The sequence below is a fragment of the Sminthopsis crassicaudata genome, chromosome 1, assembly GCF_048593235.1.
Source record: "Sminthopsis crassicaudata isolate SCR6 chromosome 1, ASM4859323v1, whole genome shotgun sequence".
Taxonomy (NCBI): domain Eukaryota; kingdom Metazoa; phylum Chordata; class Mammalia; order Dasyuromorphia; family Dasyuridae; genus Sminthopsis; species Sminthopsis crassicaudata.
Genome location: NC_133617.1, coordinates 725,280,566 through 725,304,617, shown reverse-complemented (window position 1 = coordinate 725,304,617; position 24,052 = coordinate 725,280,566). Strand labels below are relative to the sequence as shown.

Below are 24,052 nucleotides of genomic sequence, written 5' to 3'. Positions count from 1 at the left end.
CTCCACTTCAAGACATGATGTCTCTTTATAAACTAGACTTTCTCCTGACGGGCTCTTTCATGACGACTTTTAGTTACAACTTTCCCAATTTATACTTCATCAGATGAAAAGATGACTTCTTGACTTGGATGGATGGATGGATGGATGGAGGTATCTGCTTTATAGACACTTTAGAGAATTGGCTTGCTGGTGATGGGCAACATATAAAATATTTTACATGCAAATGACAGTTATTAGAATAGATTCATCTCTACTTGAAAGATCCAAGGACCAGACTTGGAAATTTTTTATATACCAATGACAGTTATTGCTTGTAGGGAATGTGGGTGTGGGTGTGGGTAAGGTGAGGATCTATAGCATGCTAGCCAACTTTTGCCATTAATAAAATCATTCAGTTGACTTCTATATCCTTGGTTAGGAAGTACAACTTTAGAGTAGATAGATTCATCCCTACTTAAAAGATCAAAGTGCCAGACTTGGAAAATTCATGACTCTCTCTTAAATAGGAAGAAAAAAAAAATGGGCAGAAGCTATTGCAAACATGGTTAATAATCCCATGCTTGAGCAAAGTTGCTGCATTTTTTGCCTGCAAGATTGGACCTAGTAGAGAAATATGGAGATTGTGTCAGGGATTATTCCCCAGCACGAGCATTCCGGCACTCTCTGGGGTACCCCTCTTCTCCCTCCCCACTCCCCAGTCTGTCATTCTGCTGCAGCATTTCCAGAATTTGTGGTCCTGCTTTTCAAAAGCCAGACTCAAAAATCCAACCCAGCCTCAGCTTTTCCTGGCTCGGCATTGCGTGTTTGGGCTGCCCGATGGAAAAAGAAAAAAAAAAAGAAAAAAGAAAAAAAAAAAGGAAAAGGGGAAAAAAGAAAGGAAACCAGGATGCCAATCCAGCAAAAATCTCATCAGCCTTAAGCTGGTGCAAAACCCACCCCCGCCACAGCAGGGGAACGGTTTCCTTTGAATTGAACCAGAAGGAAAAGTCCGAGTTACTAATCCGAACCCACCCAAACGGTCGGGAAGGGGCCCTTTTGCGAGCGATGGAATAAGCTGCCTGTCAGGGCGGCAGCCCCGCGCCTGGCTCTTCAGCGGCCACCTTTAACGTCCCCATCCTTTAACAGATGCTCAGAAATCCCGGGAACTCTCAGCTCTCCCCGGGAACGGGCTCGGAGGGGGAGGGAAGACCCCCGATCCCTCACAAGTTTCTGGATAGCCAAAGTAGCCCTCACCCCCTCTGGATGCGCGGCTGGAGGGGAGGGGCCGGGGCGGCTGGGAGGAAGGAGAGACTCCCACAGGTTAGGAGAGTAACCAACAAGACCCCACTACGGGCAAGGGAGAGGTGGGCGGCTTTACCTGGTATATATCCCTTTGCCTGTACCACGTCCTCAGTACGTAATGGCAAGCCCTGAGTCTCTGCGTGTACCATTTCCTCAGCTTGGACACGGCCAGGTTCCACACTAAGCAGCTGCCATTGAAGAGCAGGTTTTCCATCCCACACAGGAACAGAGAAGCCATCCCCTCTTCCCTCGGGCTCTGCGGCCGGTGCCCACTCCCGGGCGCGACTGGCTGCCGTTAGACCGGCAGGATTTTCTCCGGGGAGGCCGGCAGGCTGGGGCTGGAAAGCAGGGTCCAAACCTCAAACAAACTCCTCTTTCAGTGTGCTTCCTCGCATGCTGTACTGTTGGGAGCAGGCCAGTCCCCCGGCTGCAGCAGCCGAGCCCAACCAGAAGCTCCCACAGCAACAGCCTTGTCCTGTGAGTGGCTTATATAAATCTCTGGTAAGCTTCACCGGGCCAGACCCGGTGTCTTCTAATTAAATTTTAAACCGGCCCCCCTCCCCCCTCCTCACACCTCCCGAGTCCGAAGGAAGAGCGTGCGTGCTAGAACTAGAAAAAGTGTTCTCCCGCAGAGCGCGGAGGCTCCCACAAACCGCTTCGGGCTCCCCAACCGACGGAGGACAACTAACGCTCCTAACATTCTGTTGGGTTCCAAGTCGAATCCAGCATCGCGGAGCGGCGGGGGAAGAGCCCATTAAGGCGCGGCCCCCTCGCCTGGATGCCGAAGCCCACCTGGCGGGAGGATAAGGCACTTAGATAACGCGCATCCTTCTCTCAGGAGCCGTCGGTGGGGGGGAAGGGGAGGGTACCTGAGGGTTTTCTCAGACATGTGGGGGAATGAACGTCAAAGCAAATCCCGCAACGTGCTCCCAAGCCCTCTCTTCCCACGGTCTGCCCGGGACTCCGTGCCAGGGTGCCACAGCTTCTCCCTTACCCCCCATCCTTCTGAGGCAGCCCTCTCCACGCGAGGGGGGGGGGGGGGAACAACAACAACAAGGAGCATCACCCGAGCTCCGCCTTCCCAAACGGAGCCCGGCGAATACACGCGCGCTGAAATAATGGCCCACCAGAGGATTGTGGGCTCGCCCAGGCGGGCGGGTAATTTTAGGTTAGGATCCTCCCCTTTCCCAGGCTTCAGCCCGGCTGCTCCATCTCCACACCTGGAGGCTGCCTGCTCCTGGAAGACTTCGGGAGAACGCTTTCCAAAGTCAGGGGATAATTAATCTTGGGGGACTTTTTTATAAGGGACCCACACAGCACTTGAGATTACCTAAGGCTCTGGAAAAAGTATCCTGGATTTCCACGTGCCACCAGTGCCGGCTGTCCTTTTAAAAATCGCAGATGTTGGCCTTCATCTCTACAAGGACCGCCCCACAACACAAGGCTTCCTACGTGGTGTTCAATTAACAAGTAGTATTGGGTATTCATTGTATGGCCCACAAAATAAGTGAAAAGGCTAGAAAGATTAAATAAAAATATTAATAAAAAATAAAAAATCGATTTAATTAAAAAGATGGGGGGGAAAAAAACATTTTCAACAACAAATAGGAGGAATGGAAATAGTTCTGGAATGAGAACCAGTGGCAACTGTCTCCAACCAGATGGAGGTCCCTGGACAGGTCATTTCTTGCCGCTAGTCCCTCAATTTCTTCCTTTGTAATTGATTTTAGATAAACTCTTCTTGCTTTTATTCCATTTCCCATCTTGGTCACTCTCACCTGGAATTCTTCCTTGCGGCTTAGAAATCTTAATTTGTTTTAAATCTCTGCTTCTGTAGGAGGATTTTCTTGATTTACCCAGCTGTGGTTGCCTTCTGTTTTCAAAAACTTGCACGTGTTTTATATATATTTATATATGTAGGGTGTCTTTTAATAGAAATAACCTCCTGTTGGGTAGAGAGTATTTACTGTTTCCTTTTATCCTCAGTAGCACATAGTAGATACTTAATAAATGCTCATTGATTGATTTTGGAAAAGATTAGATTTGTCAAATTCTAGGCCCTGATGAAAGGGCAAATTCTGGCAGAAGGAAAGTAAAGACTGGTTATTATCTATAGATTTTAGATGCCTAGCTCAGAACCTTAGACGTATACAAAAGTTCTTAATAAATGTTTGTTGAAATGAATTGAAAAATCTAAAGATTTCAATTCTAGCTATATCAAAAAGAAAAACAACAACATGATTTAGAAAGAAAAACTTGTATCATGAATGGAAAACTACTAGGATTGAAATGTGCTCAAAAAGTTTCTCGGTGATGGGGTGTGTGTGTATGTGTGTGTTTTCAGGTGCTGATGGTGTTCTCGGAAAAGGCAGCTTAGGGAATATCCGCAAGAATTTACAGCAAGGGTCAATTATCTCTGCCACATGATATCATCCCTCCACAGGGGACAAGGGAGAAACACCTTTTCTGGAATCTCTCTCGGCCTGAGTCTAATGCAAATGAAACAGGTGAGTGATAAATCCCCATTTCACTTATTTGCTTTTCCCCAAGCATTTTCGATAATCACTTCCAACTTTGGCATTTATGAGATTAAATGATAACAAAAGCAAGCAAGGATTGTTTTAAACATCAGTGCTTGAATAAAGCCTGGGAGTTGGCTTTTCTCCATTTTTTTCATTTGTGATCTTGTTGTTTTGTTTTGTTTTTTACATTGAGATTGTCCATACTCAGAATTATTCTGTTGCTTCTTAATCATTTTCCACATTATTAAAGATTTCCAAAGCAATTATTAATGAAACAGTTATTTGCCATTTTCAAAAAAAAAAAAAAAAAAAAAGGCCATAAGCACAGCCTTCAAATTAAGTGTTTTGTTTTGTTTTGTTTTTTAATTTCGACAATGACCCATGTGGCAGTGAGTTTTGTAAAGTGGTCACTCCAAGCGATGGTGACTCAGAACTTGGCACAAAATGGGAAATCACTTTGTGGTTACCAGTACATCTAACATGCCCTTTATGCCCAATATAGTGCCCTCCAATGCAGAAATGGGCTCTTGGAGACACAGAAGGTGTCTGACTATAGAAGCAAGAATGGATTTCTTTCAGAGTATAGGGTTCAGATGGTCATAGACTTAAAGCTGGGAGCTACCTAAAAGTTTATTTATTCTAATCCATTAATCTTGATGCTTCAAAGTTGTTAAACACATTTAGGAACTCCGCATGGGCAAATCAATCAATCTCTCTGTCTCTCTCTCTGTAGTATCTATATCTACATCTATCCAGATATCGACCTCTTCTTATATCTAACTATATGTACATACACACATAGTCATATAAATATCTGCCACTCTTGGGGGAAAAATATCAGAGAGTTTCATCTAAGTCATACATGGTGAGAAAAACTCAGTCCCAGGGAGGATCAGATAACTCAAGGTTACCTAGATAGTAAAGAGCAGAACTGGGAATTCAAATCCAGATTCTCTAACTTCAAAGCCAAACCCAGCTGATAATGTGCATAATAATAAACAATTTGTGTTTGTAATTATTGTTTTTTTTTTTTTACTACAACAATCCCATTTGGGCTGTATGTGTATGGCTATGTGTGTATGTGCATGAGAGAGAGAAGGGGTGGGTAAGTGTATATCTATAGTATTATCCCTATTTTACAGAAAAAGGATGGGAGATGTTCTGAGACATTAAGGAATATGCCCAGAGTTGCCCAGCTATTAAGAGTTAGAGCTGAAACCTGAACCCAGGAAACTAAAAAGGAACACAGCATATCCTTTAGGAATGGGCTCAATGGGAACACAACCTATCGTTAGACTTGGACTTCCCGTGAAAGGAAAGCTATTCAAGAGAATGTTTTTAAATTGTTTGCTTTCTTTGGGGGGCAATTTTATTTATTTTTCTTTTCCTAAGGACTTTTTTTCTTCAAGGCAGTTGAGTTCCTTGCAACATACTGCAATTTCCTGCAGTTTTCTCCAAGGCCCAAGCACCCTCCTCAAGTGACGGCAATTCTCACACACTGGGGAGCATCACTAGGGATGTAAAAGAAAAACCAAGATTATCAGTGGAGTGCCCATAGGTTCTCCTATAGACTTTTGTCCAGAAATAAGAGGGATGGGTATATGTGTGAGTGTGTGTATATGGGGAATGAGAAGAGAGAATTAGAATGGAGGCTGCTGGTCTGCTTTGATGTTTGCCTTAACTCCCATCATATGAATATGCTGCAAAAAAAAGTTGAGAGAGGATGTGCCTTGTTTAGGACCAAAATCCACCTGACTTTGAGAACCAATGCTTCTAAAGCCTGTGATAAACTGGGGGTTCCATATCATAGTTTTTCATAGATGATGTTACTTAGGTTTCACAGTAACTCTTTGAGATGGACACTATGGATATCCTCATTCCCATTATTGAGATAAGAAGACTGAGATTCTCCCTTCTGCTGACAACACGAATTTCATCCAAACTGGCAAAATTCACTATAAGAAGTCTTGGTACAAAGAGAGATTGTACATGAAGGGAAAAGATCCCTTCTCTGCTCAAGGAAAAAGTTTTCATGATCAGAATAGGGAATTCTAAGCCAATTTCCCATAAAAAGACTAAGACCACAAAGGATATTGTACTGAAGCTTTAATGTGTTGGGCCCAAATGCATCTCAATGAATATGCTGTCCATTAAAGATGGAAGCATTTTGAACTGGGAGGAAACAAAAAGAGAAAAAGGCCAGCTGATCCATTTTGAATCTCCATCTTTTTTTTTTTCCAATTATAGAAACAATTTAAATGTTGAGGGTATAGAAACACAACAAAGAAAGCACTCTGGTGGTAAGTACCAGGGGCAGGATTCCTGGCTCCAGCTTCAAAATTCTACTCCACTGAGACCCCTTTTCAGCACACATGTTAGTAAGGTCAAAAGAGATGCACAAGTTTATCGAGAGGTTTATCTCAGATGATCCAGGAAGAGAAGTGTGGAGTAGATGAGTAGGTCACAGGCAAACCACAATTGTTGTTCTGTGGATAGGATGATAATGCCATCAGCAGGTCTGAGACTGAGGCTCTTCCTTCTGCTGACAACATGAACATCATCCACACTGGCAGAACTTACTATAAGAAGTCTCACAAAGAGAGGCTGGACATGAAGGGCAAAGATCCCTTCTCTACCCAAGGAAAAAGTTTTGGTGACCAAAATTTAAGGGAATTTTAAAGCCAATTTTCCATAAAAGACCAAGACTGCAAAAAAGATTGTATGGAGGCTTTAATGTTCAGAGGCCCAGGATTCTTTCTATCCCTTAGTTATCCCTTCCTTTCTTCCCTTTCTAAAGAGGATAATTCCGGGCTTGAGATCACAAGTAAAATGGTCTACAGTGACACTTCACAGGAAACTCAAGTCAATGGCCATATTTTGAGTCTTGCACCTTTTAGCCCTGCTTTGAAGGAATGAAGCTCAGGTTTGGACTAATGCCTTTTCCTTTTTCTCCATCACTTTTTTCTCCTCGTTAGACTAATCAATGGCCATGGAGCTCCCCGTAACTCTTTTAGCATCTAGGATATGTTAAAAGGTGCCTGTGTTCTCAGAGGATTTCTAACCAAGCTCCCACCCTTTGATGGGTGGGATACCAAATGTCAGGCCATTGCAACTGGGTAGGCATGAGGTCATGAAGGCTGGGACTAGGAAGGAAATGTCTAGACAATAGCTAGGACGCATCAGCACATTCTAGCTGAAGCCAGCAACTTGGATGAAATCTAAAAGGCCACCTAGAGTGGGGCCCTGAAGACTGAACCTGCTTTAAAAAAATGAACCACTTAAAACTTGTGACTTTAAAGCTTCTGCCTTCCAACACCCCATCACACAATTTATCACCTTCGACCACACTTATATGTTTTTGATAAAAATAAATAGCAATAATTGGATCTATATAACAACACCTTTCTTGTAAAAAGAACCCAAGAAACTTCTCATACACTGTCTAATTTATGCCCATAACTCCTTAGGTAGCCTGGGAAGCCCTGAGAGCTAGCACCCTCCTCCCACCTTCTTCAGATGTTTTTAGAAGCAGTCCTCAGAAATGTGAATAACCTTTTCTAATCCCCCTAGGGGGAATGAATGAAGGAATAACTAGGGAGGGAGGAGAGTTCTTTTTATAGCCTCCAGAATTTAGAGTTTAGAGCATTGGTGTGTTGCAGCCAGATCTCAATGGCTCCAGAGAATCAATTAACATTTTCAGCAGGAGTTTTTTTATACCTTGGAAATCAGCAAATGCTATAGATCAAGGCTTGATTTATTATTTTGTTGACTTCTAGATTTGAGAAAGTGATGGGGAAAAGTGATTAGAGATTAAACATCATATATACATGTATATATATATATACATATATGTATATATATATATATATTTATATGTAGTAAAAGGGAGATACAGTGGTTAAACATTTACCTATGGGCTAGATTCAGGGAAAGTGCTCATACAGGAGAAGGTATAATATGTTTTAAGCATTGGGAGAAATATGTGTTCTATTGCCATAAATCACCATGATCTAATATGGGACTGGGGAGGGAGACAAGTAATGAATGTGCTTCTTTAGCTTAGAGTTTCTTTTCTTTTTTTTCATGTTCTAGCCATTTGGGAAGTCTGGTAAAACCTACGAACATCTCAGAATGATATTTTCAAATAAATAAAAAAATGATGACAAAGGAAGACAATTATACTGAAATAGAATGAGCAAAATATTTTTTTTTTCAAAAGTTCACAAGTCCCAGGCTGAGAAACCTTGCTCTAGAATCTGGCAAGACTTGTTTGTAAAGCTTGGAAACACAGTGCAAGAGAAGGGATCCAGAGGCATCTGGAGCTGTATTTTTGAGCCATGACAACACTAGCAGCATGGAGATTGAAGACTGAGACCTGTTCCCTTGGGATAGACATGACAACCATCTGTCCTGGGAGCTATGGAGAACTCCAGAAAGTGAGGATCGCAAACAGAATAAGGCCTGAATGGTTTAAGGATGGAAATAAGGAATCCTAGAGAGAAATGAAGGAGGGGGCTACAGGTCCAGATAAAGAATCAGGAGAGGGAGAAAGCATAGAATGCTGGAGAAGATGGAAGGAAAGCTAAGGAGGAGATAATTGACATGATGAGGTACCTCATGGAGAACATTACTGTAAGTGATTAAGGCTATATAGTTTTTGGAATATGGATTATTTACTGATAGGTATTCTTATTTTCATGGAATCTATTGTGAAATACTATTTGTTTTCTTTAACCTCTACATAAATTTATGATGATTTTAAACCATGTTAGTCTATGTCCTTGAAAGGGAGTACAGGTAACCCAGAAAAGCAAAAAGTCTTCCCAGATGTAGTCATGTAATCCATGTCAGAAGGAATTTTATGGTATAAGGAACATAGAATTATTAACCTATTTTAATAGATGAAGAAACAGGGAAAAGAATACTAATAGAATAGGAGGTACAGGGTGATTCTTAGTCACATAATTTTTTAATATGCTTTGTTTTTATATTACAAATAATTTCCATATTATCTTCTATGGTTATTGTTCAGTTGTGTCAGACTCTTCAAGATCCCTATTTGGGATTTTCTTGGCAAAGATACTGGAATGGTTTGTCATTTTATGGATGAGGAAACTGAGGCAAACAGGAGTTAAGTGAATCCCCCGGAGTCACATAGCTGGTAGGTATCTGAAGTTGGATTTGAATTCAGGAAAATACGATTCTAAGTCCATTGCTCTATTTACTGTACCAGCTAGCTGCCCCAATCAAATTGTTTTAATCAAAGAACCAGAAACTTTCTTTATTAAAAAAGGGAAAACAATCACTTATTTTTGTGATTAAGACTTATCTTACCACACCAATACTGTATGGGGAATGACTGGTTCTGTGATACAGTTAAAGGAAGTAAGAACCATTGAGCTAAATAAAACTCTTTGTTTTGGAACAAGAATTAAAATGATTCAAAAAAAGGCAAAGATTCTATAGTTTTTGATTTCTAACATGAGGAATAAACATGTTTGCTTCCAAGCCAATGGATCCCAAGTCCAATACAATGTGCCCCAATCCAAGTGTCAAAGGATGAATCCTGTATTCAAATCCTGCCTTATCATTTTCTACTAGTACAGTTTAGGCTTTAATTTCTTTGGAATTTGTTTATTCACCTGAGAAAATGAATGAGTTCAGCAAATCTATGATATTATGCACAATGAGAAAAACCGAAAGGCCAACTGGAACAGTGAAATTCCCTCTGTCAGGGAATGGTGCCTTTTCTCCAAGTTAAATTGTATTTGTTTTTATTTCTTGTATTTATGTTGTAAGTATATATATATATATGTTATATTCTCCAAGAAAATGTAAACTCGCTGAGGGCAAGGATTGTTTTATCTGTGTCTTTGTTTTTCCTACATTGAGCACAGTACCTGGCCCTTTAAAAATTCTTATTGACTGATTGGATATACCTATGATACAGAAACAAATACTCTAAGGAAAACACAAAGCAAAAATTAATTAGGGTTAGGGATTATAAATAACCAAGATCCCAATGTATTATAGACTTAAGAATCATAAAATAGAAAAAGAAATTCATTACAAAAATAAATTGTCTTTTTCATCACCACCTGAAAGATGGAATAGTTTAGGAGTAGAATTACATACTAGCCATGTGACAGTAGGCATTCCATTTAACTTTGGCAACCCCGGACTGAGATTGTAAATTAGAGATGATAATGGTCTGCATTGATAGAGGGAGGGATCTTTCACACTGAGAGTTCCCCATGCCAAGGAAATCACAGGTTCAGACCACTCATCCTCTCCCCAATTTGTTACAAATATCTGACATTTCACAATGACTCTTTCTAAAAGTATTTGCACAAGGAGAAAAAAGTTTAGAAGAAAAGGAATATGAAAGCATTGATATCTGCTATGTATAAGCAATGGTATTTTGGGAAGTCTGAACCTTTGATTTCCCTGGAGAGGGGAACTCCTATTGAGGAAACACTTTCTCTCTCCCTCAGTCCTTCTCTCCCTCTTTTGTCTCTTTGTTTCTCTGTCTCTGTCTGCCTGTCTCTCTCTCTCTCTCTCTCTCTCTCTCTCTCTCTCTCTCTCTCTCTCTCTCTCTCTCTCTCTCTCTCCCTCTCCCTCTCCCTCTCCCTCTCCCTCTCCCTCTCCCTCTCCCTCTCCCTCTCCCCCTTCCCCTCCCCCTCTCCCTCCTCCCCCTTCCCCTCCCCCTCCCTCCCTCCATCTCTGTCTCACTTTGTCTGTCTCCCTTTCTCTTTCTTTTCCCTCTCTTTTCTCCTTTTCCCTCTCTACCTCCCCTTCTCTCTCCTCTCTTCTCATTCCCCTTTCCCCTTTCTCCCTCTCTCTTACTAGTCCAGCTAGTCCTGAAACTTTTTAGTCCTAAGAGTGGTGCCCGAGGGACTAAGAGGTTAAATAACTTGTTCAGAGTCGCATGGTCAGTATTTGGCTCAGATTTCATTCATACTGAGAACTTTCAAGAGAACAAATTCTCTCTACCAATGCAAGTCAACACCTTTTCAGCAACTTTACAATATTGGAGAATTGTCTAGAGCATTGAGAAGCTAATGATCTTAGAACAAGTTCTCAAAGCTAGCAAAATTTGAACCCAGGTCTTTTTGGCTTCACGGCTGGCTCTAGTCATAATGGGTCTCTGCCTCTCTTGCAGTATTATTATGCCATTATATTATCATGACATAATGGTACATTATACATATCATAATTCCATATTTGACAATATTCTACCTCAATCAGATGGGAATTTAGTTTTCATTTTTCATGAAGAGGTAAATTAATAATGTAAAGAAGATTGTAGAGTTCAAATTTAACCCTAATTAAGCACATTGTTTTTAAGGACTTTAGCACAATATTTTAGCAATTAATCTGAAAACTTTTTGGTGGTCTAGCACAGAGATTCTTAAACTGGAGCCCTTGAACTTATTTTTAAAAAATATTCTGATGAATGCATTTCAATATAACTGGTTACCTTTGTAATTTATGTATTTTACTTTATGCATTTAAAAGCATAATTCTGGGACAGAGTACATAAGTTTCACTGAATTGCCAAAAGGTCCATGACACAAGAAAAATGAAGAAACCTCTCAAAGGGAGCACTAAATTTAATAAACTGAAATTTGAAAAGAATAAATGTTGAGTCCAAAGAAATTGGTTCAGAAATATAGGATGGGGGAGGTATAACTACATAGTTGTTTTAACTGAAAAAGACCTGGGAGTTCTGAATGATTTTAGTTCAGTGTAAAGCAACCCTGTGTCAGGGTACAGAAATCACTATGATGAGATCTTATATCACTGGCACATAGAAGTCTCTACTGCCTCTGTCCTCCTTAGACCACATCTGGGATTTCGTGTTCAGTTCTGAGCATCCCATTTCAGAAATAAAATTCACAAAGTGGATCACATCCAGAGGAAGGCAGCCGGGATGCTGAGCAGCCTTGAGATCGTGCCAGCTGGGGCTCAATAAAAGATCTAGAGGTTCTCTGGGCTAGACTTGGGGTGAGGACCTGAGATCTTCAGGTATCTGAAGAGTTATTATAGGGAAGAGAGATCAGACATTGTTGTCAGGTCCCAGAAGTCAGACCTCAGAGCACTGGGCTGAAGCTGAAGAGATGCAGATTTAGGCTTTCTGCTTAATTAGAACTGCTCAAAGTGTGGTGGATTACCTAGGGAGGCAGCAGAGGCTCCTTCTTTAGATGTCTTCAGGTAAGGCTGTATATAACCAACCAATTGTTTGGCACATTGTAATGGGGGCTCTTGTCTGAGAACCCAAAGGGCTCTTTTCATTTAATTCTTGCTGAGGTAAATGGTATTAAGTGACTTGCCCAAGGTCACACAGGTAGGAAGTATTAAGTGTCTGAGGCCGGATTTGAACTCAGGGGGGTGTTCTATCTACTGTGCCATCTAACTGCCCCCACCCTTTTTTTTTTTTTTTTTAATAAAAGGCCACTTTAAATTTAGAATGGATTCATCTTAGACTTCATCTGAGAATCCGAAATTCTATGGAAGGAACCTTGGAATGCACTATAGCTGAAGTGAAAGGCAGAAAAAAAATCAAAGTGGGAGAAATTAGTAAAGGGCTAGAAAGGATATCATATGGTTCATATGTGAGAGCTGAGGAAAAAAAATAGAGAAGAAGAAAAAAGATGGCCGGGAGGGCTTAGGAAGGTGGCCAGGAAAACTTTGTAGGCCTTGGCTAGGTTAACCTTAATCAGGCCTGATTCAGATTGGCTCTGACAGCACTAGCAAGGCTGATCTGGGAATTACGCCTTCCTCATGCTCTAAGTGGCTTATTTCGCTAAAGCCCCTTTCAACAGGGTTGTGAGAAAGGCAGAAAAATGGGGCTCTTTCATGGCCTCCAGTTCTAGGAGCACTAGGCAGAGGGAATGAGCTCATTGGCTTTACCAATTCACTCACTGTGTATTTTTCTAAAAACCTTTTGTCCCACTCAGTCAACTGAGTAACGGCGCAGTCCAGACGAATGAAAACAAAGGTTCCCGTTTTCTGCATCTGCATCTCATAACCCATTTAAAATGCACGTTACAGTATAGCCTGAATGATGTTCACTAGTGTGAAAAGTAAATTATTTAAGATATACAGTCTAGAGATCCATGAGTACAAAAATTGTATTTACATGATAAAATACTATAAAGCTTCCAAGTCCCCCTTCCCTCACTCCCAGGCTCAACAAATTATACTCACGCTGAAAGATTACAGGCACATACATATTCATATATACACGGTCCCTGCAACATATTAAATTATGGAAAACATTTATGGGTTACAGAAAGGCGGTGCAGGAAAACAAAGACCTCTGTGCAGATCCTCGCTCTGTGTCAAGCCCCAGGCCTCAGTATCCCCATCTGTAAAACAGAGGAGCCGAACCAGATGGATTTTATAGAGACCGCTTCATTTTCTAGTCTTTGTACGTCCAGGGCTCAGCTCAGTGCCTGGCACAGAGTAGGTGCTTTTTTGGTTCGGTCATTTCAGTTGTGTCCAATTCTTTGTGACCCCCTTTGGGGTTTTCTTGCCAAAGAAACTGAGGTGGTTTGTCATTTTCCTCTCCAACTCATTTTATAGGAATAAGTGATTTGCCCAGGATCCCACAGCTAGTGTGTGCTTTGAGTTAAACAAATCCAAATAAATGTAAGGAAAAAGAAATCTTCACTACTCACATTAAGAGAGGGAAGCAATGACAGATTATCTATAATAATTGATTTAATAATCCTTAGTTCTTGGCTCCATTTCAGTCCAATTGGCTGGCTATCTATTCCTCATATATGAGTTTCCATCACGGTGTCCCTTCCTGGGAATTATCTGATGCGATCAATACCTTCTCTCCTCATCTTCAACTCTTGGCATCCTCAGGTTCCTTCTAGATTCTGTTCAGAAGCTGAGTCCCAGTCAAGGCTTTTCCTGATTCTCCTGATTTCTGGTGCTTTCACCTTTCTGAAATTGTATTGTCCTGAACATACACTATATTCATCTACCCATTTACATGACATATCTTCCACTGGTAGGATGTAAGCATCATGAGGATTATGACTTTTGTTTTTAAATTTTTATTTCTAATCTAATACAATATCTTATATATAAAATGCTTCTAATAAATACTTGTAGAATTATTTGTGGAATTTTTGTAGAGTTAGTTTTTTCTTTTCTTCATTATTTCTTGATTTAAATGAATATGTTGTTTTGGCTAGCATAAAAATCTGTTTATAATCATAACTTATGGTGGAGTTAGGCAATAAAGAAAAAGGACCAGGAGTACTTTGGAAAAATGGGAGTGAGATGATGATACGATCTGGGGTTAAAAAATATCTGTTGATGACCCATTGACAATGCCTTGATTGTAAAGCTGAAAGGGACCTTATAAATCTAGTCCAAATCCCTCATTTCATGGATAGAGAAAATTAAAATTCAAAGAGATTATTTCTACAAGATCCCTTAGATCAGGGATAATTGGTCAGTGACCTTGATTAAAAAAATTTGATAACTGTGTTTTAGAAATAATTACCTTTTGTAATTCCTTTATAATGTGTTTTATTTCATACATTTAAATCCATTTTAAGAGAGGGTCCCTTGCTCTGATAAAGGCCTCATTTCTAAAATATATAGAGAATTGATTCAAATTTATAAGAATACAAGCCATTCTTTAATTGATAAATAGAAAAAGGATATGAACAGGCAATTTTCAGATGAAAAAAAAAAGTCATTTTTAGTCATGTAAAAAAATGCTCCAAATCATGTGATTAGAGAAATGCAGATTAAGACAACAAAACATAAATTAATGCAAGTCTGAGGTATCACTACATACTTCTCAGATTAGCTGAGATGACAGGAAAAGATAATGATAAATGTTGGAGGGGATGTGGGAAAATTGGTACAGTAATATATTGCTGGTGGAGTTGTAAACTGATTTAACCATTCTTGAGAGCAGTTTGCAACTATGCCCAAAGGGCTATCAAACTGTGCATACCTGTTCATCCAGCAGTGTCTCTATTAGGTCTGTATCCCAAAGAAATCATATAAAGGGAAAAATGTGTAATTTTTTACATGTGTAAAAAATGTTTGGGGCAGCCTCTTGTAGTGGCAAGGAACTAGAAATTGAGTGGATGTCCATCCGTTGGGGAATGGCTAAATAAGTTATGTATATGGATGCTATAGAATATTATTGTTCTGTAAGAAACAATCTATGGGATGTTTTCAGAGAGGCCTAGAGAGACTTGCATGGACTGATGCTGAGTGAAGTGATTAGAACCAAAAGAACATCGTATAGGGCAACAACAATGATGAGTGATGATCAACTCTGATGGACTTGGCTCTTTTCAACAATTCCAATAGACTTGTGAGAGAGAGAACCATCTGCCTCTAGAGAGAGGACTATGGGGATTGAATGTGAATCACAACATAATATTTTCACTTTTTTGTTGTTTGCTTGCTTTTTGTTTTTTTTCTCACTTTTTCCCCTTGTAATATGACTTTTCTTATGCAGTATGATATATGTGAAAATACGTATAAAAGGAAAAGAAGAAAGGGTTTCTTGGTTTAAGCAAATTGCCAGCAGGGCCCATGATTCACAAAAAAAGCTAAGAGCTGAGATTGGAACTCAAATCAACATGGTCCTGAAGAGTACTAATTGTCTGAGCACCTGTGCTTGAATGTCACCTCTGATGCTTATGACTAATATTATCAGTCACTTACCTTTCCCTGGATCTTACTTTCCTTATCTGTAAAAGTAAGGAGTTGGACTAAATGACTACTGGGATCCATTCTAGTTCTAGACTTATGGTCCTGATTTCTAATCTGTTGTGATTTCCATTACACTGGTACATTTTCACAATGGCAGAATTAGACCGCAGCCTATAAACCTCAGTATATTACTTACAGAGGCAGATTGTGTCACAGTAGGGCTTGGAGATTAGCTTTGGGTTTTAAAATGCATAATAATAATTATAATATAACACAATAATAATAATCTTATTTTTAAATGGTGCATTACAATGTCCAAGTTCTTTTGAGGATATGATTCCTCCTCATCCTCGACAATGTCCCATAGGAAAAGCGTAAATGGCCTATTTGGATTGGGTTCTCTATGAGATTTTATGTTCTGGACTTCACCAAAGACAAGCATATCCATCCAATAAAAGGGGACCTTCCTACAGAGACTACCACTGAGGCTCATCTTATGGGACTGAAGGAATATACAATGGTGGTTGTTTTCCAACATGGAGCAGGGGAGCCAACTCTCATCAGATAAGTACAGAAACTAACCCATGGGACTGTAGCCATTAGTGGATACCTGTGAGAGTTTGGGGTATCTACCACTATTGAATCAAAGCTACATGATACTTCAGAAGGAGAGAAACAGGCCGAGCAGGTATCTGGGTGTAGAAACCTTAAATATGCATTGATGATAATCTCTTGAGTACAAAGACAGCCTAAGAACACGGTCAGACTTTAAAAACTCTTTTTCTTCTCCTGTGTGCCCAATGGACTTCCTAGCCAGATCTAGTTAAATGTAATTCAGTTTAGCATTTACTCAGTCCTTATAAGAAATGGGCAAGCCTTATACCAGGAAAAGGAAGATGAAAAACTGCCTAACCCTTACTCTCAGGTACTGAGAAGGAAACAAAAGAAATAAGACAGGGACAAAAATAAATATGGTACAGGTAGTGCCACAAAGAGTTCTTGAAAAAAATATGTGATCAAAAATTTGAGATGGGCCACGTGGTTAGAGCACCAGAGCCTGGAGTTAAGGAATTGAGTTCAATACTCATTAGTTGTGTGAGCCTAACCAAGTCACTTAACCCTGTTTGCCTCAGTTTCCTCATCTGTAAAATAAGCTGGAGAAGAAATAGCAAACCACTCCAGTATCTTTGTCAAGAAAACTCCAAGTGGGGTTTGAAGAACTGGGCACAAAAAGGACTTAACAATATAAAACCCATTGCTGTAAATGCAGCTCTGGGCTCACAGAAAGGAGGTTCAACCTTGAATACTTCTCATCAAAAAATCTGTTTCATCCCCGGATTTTGGCCCTAGGAATACTTGAATTGGATTTGTTTTTAACACTTTTAACACTTCATTTCAGTGAGTGTCAGGCTAAAAGGAATTTAATCACAGGGTAAGTTTACTAAAAGATGTGGAAAAACCCATTAAAAATGAGAGACATATCTGAGCTTAATTAGCAAAAGAGTGTTAGACCACTCCCTAGCCCCTGTGATTTCCTTATTCCTTCTCCTCTTCCTGGAAGTATAACTGGATTCATAACACAAGGAGATGAAATCTTGGCTTTGTGATTTGGGCTTAGGTCTAAAGCTGCTCACTTTTGCCCCTGCCATGAAATTCAGAAACCCTATTTTACACGTTTTTTGATAGCATGAAATATGAGAAAGGCCTATTTGACCTTTTGGGGAGTTGTTTATTATGGAGGATCACTTAGCTGTGGAAGAAAGTGGGGGAGATTAGTCAATTAACAAGCATTTATTAAGTACTCGGAATATGCTTGACAGGATGCTGAATACTGTGCATAAAAAGAAAGGCCAACAAAATAAAACAAAAAGGAGAAATTATTATATTATATTGTTATATTAATACACTATATTATGTTATTATATATATTATTATTATGCATTTTTAAGCCCAAAGCCAATAAGATTGCACTCAAGGAACTTGGGTTGTGGGAAAGCTTTAGGGAAGAGAGAACAATTTAGCTGGATTTTGGAAAACTAAAATTACTTCACAAGGGAAAGATGAGAAAGGAATATGTTTCAGATGTGGGAAATGGCTGACATAATAGGGAACAGGATATGACCAGGTGACAGAAAGCCTGAGAGAGAATATTGGAAAGGAGTGCTTATAAATGTCCATTTTGCAAGACAGTGGTTTACCATATAAACAAAATGGTAGCCATTGAAAGTTTGTGAGCAGAAAAGTGACATGGTCAGCCCTTGGTAAGAGGAAAATTATTTTTCAAGCTTTGCAAGGATGAACTAAAAGGGAGAGACATCAGCTGCAGGTAGAGGATGAGCAGTTAGGATGAAGGTCCCCGTGAGAAGTAATGAATTAATTAACAGAATGGCAGCAGGAGTGGAGAAGAGATGCCAGAAATATTGCCAAGGCTGAATCGACAAGATTAAGCATCTGCGGGGAGAGCTGGTTCATTGTCACTGAAAATTTACAAGCAGAGGCTTGAAAGTCACTAAGTAGCTTAAGATAGAAAAGATGGTGGGCTGAGTGCAAACTCCATTTTGGATGCTTATTTCTGGTGTGATCTTGGGTAGGTCATTTCATTTCTCTTACTCTCAGTTTCCTTGTTTGTCAAGATTAGATTTGATAGATTCCAAGTTTAGTTTCTTAGCACTTTCTATGGTCTCATGATTCCTAAATGTAAAGAAGAGTTTTCTTTAGGTACTGGTTGAATTATTCCAACTGAATGTGTGTTAGTATATTCAGGGAGACTGTTTATGGGTTAAGATTTTTTAGGGGGTGTGGAGAATTAGATTTGTGATTTTTCTAACATAGGGAGTTCCCTGGTGAGGAAATTTTTTCTATCAATGAAAATCAGCAATTATCATAAAACACTTGTAAAATGTTGTTCAGGGGCGCTGAGAAGTAAATTGACTTACCCAGGGTCTCACAGTCACTAGATGCCAGAGATGAGATTTGAACTTAAATCTATGCTGACTCTAAAGCTGACTTGGTATCCATGAAATGTAAGATCTGTCTCATCTTTTTTTTCTGCTCCCTGCCCCTCCCTCCTTTCCCTATGAATCCCTGACTGTCCTACCTCATACACATGGATGCTTCTGTGTGAACTTGTTCTTCTCCATGATTTATCAAAGATCTTGATATTTGTTTTTTCCAGAGGAAAGAATTAAAAATAGGCATCATCTAGACCTTTCCCCCTTTTCCCTTGGGTAACAGAGACAATAATAAGTTACTCTCATGCCATGAACAAGATTTGCACAAAGTATTCATGTCATCTGCAAAAAATAGTTTCTTTTAGATCATAAAGGAATGGACTTAGTGCTGGAAGAGAGGAAGGAAGGAAGGAAAGAAGGAAGAAAAAGGGAAGGAAGAAAGGAAAGAAGGGAAAAAAGAAAGAAAGCATTTATTTTTTATTTGCAGAGGAGAAAATTAAAACCTAGATCTTTTGTACTCAAACATTTCAAATGGTTTATAACTGTATTTCTGGAAAAGCTAACTTAAAAAAAAACACAATAGCTTTTTATTTTCAAAATACACGCAAAGCTAGTTTTCAACATTCACCCTTGCAATACCTTTTGTTCTAAATTTTTTCTCCCTTTCTCCCTCTCGCCCTTTCACCTAGACAGCAAGTAATACAATATATGTTAAACATGCACAATTCTTTTTTTTTTTTTTTAAACTGAAGCAATTGCAGTTAAGTGACTTCGACAAAATCACACAGCTAGGAATTGTAAAGTGTTTAAGATCACATTTGAACTCAGGTCCTTCTGATTTCAGGGCTGGTGCTCTATCCACTGCATCACCTAGCTTCACCCAATATGTGCAGTTCTTACATACATATTTCTACAATTATGATGCTGCGCACAAGAAAAATCAGATCAAAAAGGGAAAAAATGAAAAGGAAAACAAAAAGCAAAAAGTGAAAATACTTTGTTGTGATCCACATTCAGTCCCCAGTCTCTCTCTGGATGCAGATGGCTCTCTCCCATCACAAGTCCATTGGAACTGGCTTGAATCACCTCATTGTTGAAAAGAGCCAAGCTCACCACAGTTGATTATCACATAATTTTGTTGTTCCTGTGTACAATATTCTCTTGGTTCTACTCACTTCACCCAATATCAGTTCACTCTCCAGGCATTTCTGAAATCAGCCTACTCATTTCTTACAGAACAATAATATTCCATAACATTCATGTACCATAACTTATTCAGCCATTTTCTAGCTGATGGGCATCCACTCAGTTTCCAATTCCTTATCACTACAAAAAGAGCTTGCACATGTGGGTCCTTTTCCCTTTTTTATGATCTCTTTGGATACAGACCTAGTACAGACACTGATGGATCAAAGGGTTTGCACATTGATAGATTTGTAGAGATTGTTCCAAATTGCTCTCCAGAATGTTTGGATCAGTTCACAACTCTACCAACAATATATTAGTGTCCCAGTTTTCCTACATCCCCTCCAACATTTATCATTATCCTTTTTTGTCATCTTAATCAATCTGGAAGGTGTGTAGCAGTACCTCAGAAATTGTTTTAATTTGTATTTCTCTAATCAATAGTGATTTAGATAATTTTTTCATATGACTAGAAATGGCTTTAATTTCATCATCTGAAAATTGTCTGTTCATATCCTTTGACTGTCAATTGAAGAATAGCTTGAATTCTTAAAATTTTGAGTCAGTACTCTCCATATTTTAGAAATGAGGCCTTTATCAGAACCCTTGGATATAAAAATTTTTCTCCCAGTTTTCTGCTTCCTTCTAATTGTGTATGCATTGCTTTTGTTTGTACAAAACCTTTAAAATTTAATCTAATTAGAATTATCCATTTTGCATTTGATAATGTACTCTAATTTTTCTTTGGCCATAAATTCCTTTCTTCTCCACAGATCTGAGAGGTAGACTATCCTTTGTTTTTCTAATTTGCTTAAAGTATCACTCTTTATATCTGAATCATGGACCCTTTTTGACTTTATCTTAATGTAGGATGCTACATGTTGGTCAATACTACTGGCATACTATTTTCCAATTTTCCTCAAAGCTAGCTCTTTTAACATTGGTAATAAGAACCGAATTCAACTCCAGTCTCAGACATTTAGTATCCACATTTAGCGGATACATTTAGTGACTGTAGACAAGTCCTTGTTTGCCTTAGTTTCCTCATCTATAAAAATGGGTATAATATTAATAGTATCTACCTCCTAGTATTGTTATATCAAATGAGATAATAATTATAAAGTGTCTGACACATAGTAAGAGCTATATGGATGTTAACTATCATAATTGTTAATTGTACATATAATACACATATGCATGTACTTATGCACATACAAATACATTTTCTGTGTGTGTAGTAGTAGTTGTTGTTGTTGTAATAATAAGGCTGTGTATATCACCTTTCCTTTGTTCATCTAAGGTAAAGATGCAGATATTTAGAGCAACCATGAACCATGAAATGCCAGTCCTCACCCTCTCCAATGCTGCTTCTGCATTTACATACATGATTTATATAGAATGTTTTTTCAGAGACAGGAGACAGATGTCAAGCTCCCATGGCTGGGACAATGAAGGCTAAATACATGAAACTGTGCTCAAATTTACTGCCAACTGAAGAAACATGTTCTTTTTCCTTTTGGTATTTTTTTTTTTTTTTTGCTTCATTTGAAAGACAAATTGAGAACACAAATTCATAAAGGAAACTCTCAAAGGAAATCTCTGCTATTTCATGAAAGTCTTGTTTTCAGAAATGAAGTAAACAGCTCTAGAATTCTAAGCAATAGATTGACTAATCTTGATTCAATAGGACTGATGGTAAATATGTATATCAAGAGAAGTGGTGGATTGTAGGTTTAGAATGAGGCATACCTGGTCAGATATGACCCAAGTGTGGGTCTTTTTTTTTTTTTTTTCTAAACTGTTAACAACTTTAAGTTTTCAGTAAAAAGAAAGGGTCATTGGGAAATGACAGCATTATATAATAATTTATTTTAAAATAAATAGAATCTCCCTTGCATTCTCAAAACAATGCTTAAGTTACTTCATTTCCTATTTTTGCTTTGTAAACATCCTTGCATTTTTTAATTTTAAAGAAAAAGGGGGGAAAAGTGATCCTCCCTCCTGTTTAGACTCTTCAAATGGCTTCTCCTTGTATACAGATGAAAATCTCTGTGCAAAGTAAGAGTACTTTTCTCTAATGGTTGGCCCCCCTGCCTCAAGTCTCTCACTGATCCAATCTGTCCTCTAATCATCTGTCAAATTGATCTTTTCATTTCTCCAAAAAGGCAGAGCTCCAGGCCAAGTGCTGAAATAACATTCCCTACCTCATATGGAAACTGATTTCTAAATACCATTCTCCACCTAAGAACCAACTCTATGATATGTGTGTGTGTGTGTGTGTGTGTGTAGGGGAGGTTGACAGAGAGAGACAGAGAACAAGACAAAAAAACACAGAAAGAGACAAAGAGAAACAGAGAGAGAGAGAGAGAGAGAGAGACAGAGAGACAGAGAGACAGAGAGACACAGAGACACAGAGAGAGAGACAGAGAGACAGAGAGAGAGAGAGACAGAGAGAGAGAGACAGAGACAGAGAGACAGAGACAGAGAGAGAGAGACAGAGAGAGAGAGAGACAGAGAGAGAGAGAGAGAGAGAGAGAGAGAGAGAGAGAGAGAGAGAGAGAGAGAGAGAAGAGAGAGAGACAAAGATATAGAGAAAAAAGAGAAACAGACAGAGACAGAAAAAGAGATGTGTGGTAAGGGAAGGCAGAGGAAAAGAACTTTGAATTATGCAGAACAAGATGACTTTAACAGGATCAACCTAGGAGTTTGAGGAAGAAAAATTCCTGATTTTTATGACCATGGTTCTTTCTGGAAACATTCACTTTAACTCCACAGTAGTACTTTGTCAAGTTATGTTTGATACACTGCATTAAGGGATGGGGGTCTAGGACAGTTTTGATTTCCGTGAGTACTCCCTCCAATAATAAATGTTGCAGCTATCACTCTCCTCGCTGTCCTGCCATGTTGCTGTTCATCCTTTGTTTCAGAAAAGGAACAATCACATCCCAGGATGGCCTTGACTTGTATGTGAATTGGATTTAAGTGAGGCAGTTGCACAAAGCCAGCAGCCTTACTCTCTCTTCCAAGGTTGTGGATGTCCAGTAGCAAGCCCAAAAGTCAGGATGACTGGTGATGCCCCAAGATGCAGTAGATGACCTTGGGGTCTTCACTCTCCAAACAAGTTTCCAACCTCCACAGTGTCTGCTTTCATTGGAACTAATTGTTCTCATCTACCTGTTCATTGGGGGAAAATCTTCATGTGCATGGGGTAGACACTTCCTTCAGACCGATTTGAGTACCTTCAACTTGGTTTAGCATCTGCTGAAATGTTTTACTGAGCTTTGGACACCACCCTTGCTACAGCTTCTTGGTGCCCCAGATGAGAATTGAGTGCCAAGTAGACACTAACAGGGGATAAGCAACCATGAAAATGGCTTGCCCTCCCCCACATCTGCCATGGAGATCTACCCAATTTCCTGAAGGTGACCTTCATTCAGTTCCTCCGATGCTGTGTGATGCTAATGGAACATGAAGATGATGTCTCTTCTTTCTATGTACTGGGCGTACCTTTCTCTGAAGACTCTCTTTGTACTGCTCCTGGTAATGTAGTGGTCAATATTGGCTCAGTCCTCTTCCTCAGGGATTCTCCATTCCACAAGATCTTTGTATCATGACACATATACAGGTAACTATCATTCAAGGTAAACTATGAGCAAAGAAGAGGTGCTCCCTGTGCTCCAAGATAACTGAGGAGAAGCAGCAGCTCTAGGTCTCTGGAGGTGTCCCAGAAGGCTTCAGAAAGGAAGTAGAACTTTAGCTGAGCTCTGAGATTCTCAGAAGCAGATGAAGAAGGAGTGCATTTCACGCATGGAGAAGGGACTATCTTTATAACCAGCCGCAGTCATATTGTCTCAGTGATCTGCCCCAAAGAGTGTTTCAGAAGTCCAAAGCCCCAGCTTCTTTCACTTCCTACTTTCCTCTGCCATTATTACTGTCAGGGAAGTTGCTGTCTGAGTTTCTATCCTTGTGCTAGTTTCAAAGAGCTCAACCTTTTGTCATTGGCATTAGCACAGCCCAGGATTGATCAGAACTCATGCTTGTATATCTTTAAATTTTATTTATTTATCTCCGCCCCCCCCCCAGGCAATTAGGTTAAGTGACTTGCCCAGGATCACACAGCCAGGAAGTGTTAAGTGTCTGAGACCAGATTTGAACTTGGGTCCTCCTGACTTCAGGGCTGGTGCTCTGCACCACCTAGCTGCCCCTATCTTTAAATTTTAAAAGTGTTCTACATACATTATCTCATTTGATCCAACAATCCTATTGGGGATTATCGCTATCCCCATTTTGGTTGTTCAGTCATTTTTCAATCGTGTCCATCTCTTCATGACCCAATTAGGATTTCTTGGCCAACATACGCAAATGGTTTGCCATTTCCTTTTCCAGCTCATTTTACAGATGAGGAAACTGAGG

The 24,052-nt window shown here is 39.6% G+C and overlaps 1 protein-coding gene and 1 long non-coding RNA gene across 8 annotated transcripts in view; one reads left to right on the top strand and one right to left on the bottom strand.

Moving 5' to 3' along the window:
• The window catches only part of FRMD4B (FERM domain containing 4B), a 337,387-nt gene that overhangs the window by 201,483 nt on the left and 111,852 nt on the right, over nt 1-24,052 (bottom strand). For 4 of the 7 annotated variants that reach the window (XM_074284123.1, XM_074284126.1, XM_074284125.1 and 1 more), the window contains exon 1: nt 1,358-3,629. The exons of the other annotated variants lie outside the window; for them this stretch is intronic. In XM_074284123.1, the coding sequence (XP_074140224.1) occupies nt 1,358-1,519 (162 nt within the window). In that variant the 5' untranslated portion in view covers nt 1,520-3,629. Of the gene's footprint in view, nt 1-1,357; nt 3,630-24,052 lie in introns of those variants that run through there. 7 annotated transcript variants of the gene reach the window in all.
• On the top strand, nt 1,047-8,566 carry LOC141551913 (uncharacterized). The gene is made up of 3 exons (XR_012484996.1): nt 1,047-1,782; nt 3,626-3,788; nt 7,896-8,566. It is a non-coding gene; the product is annotated as an uncharacterized LOC141551913 (long non-coding RNA).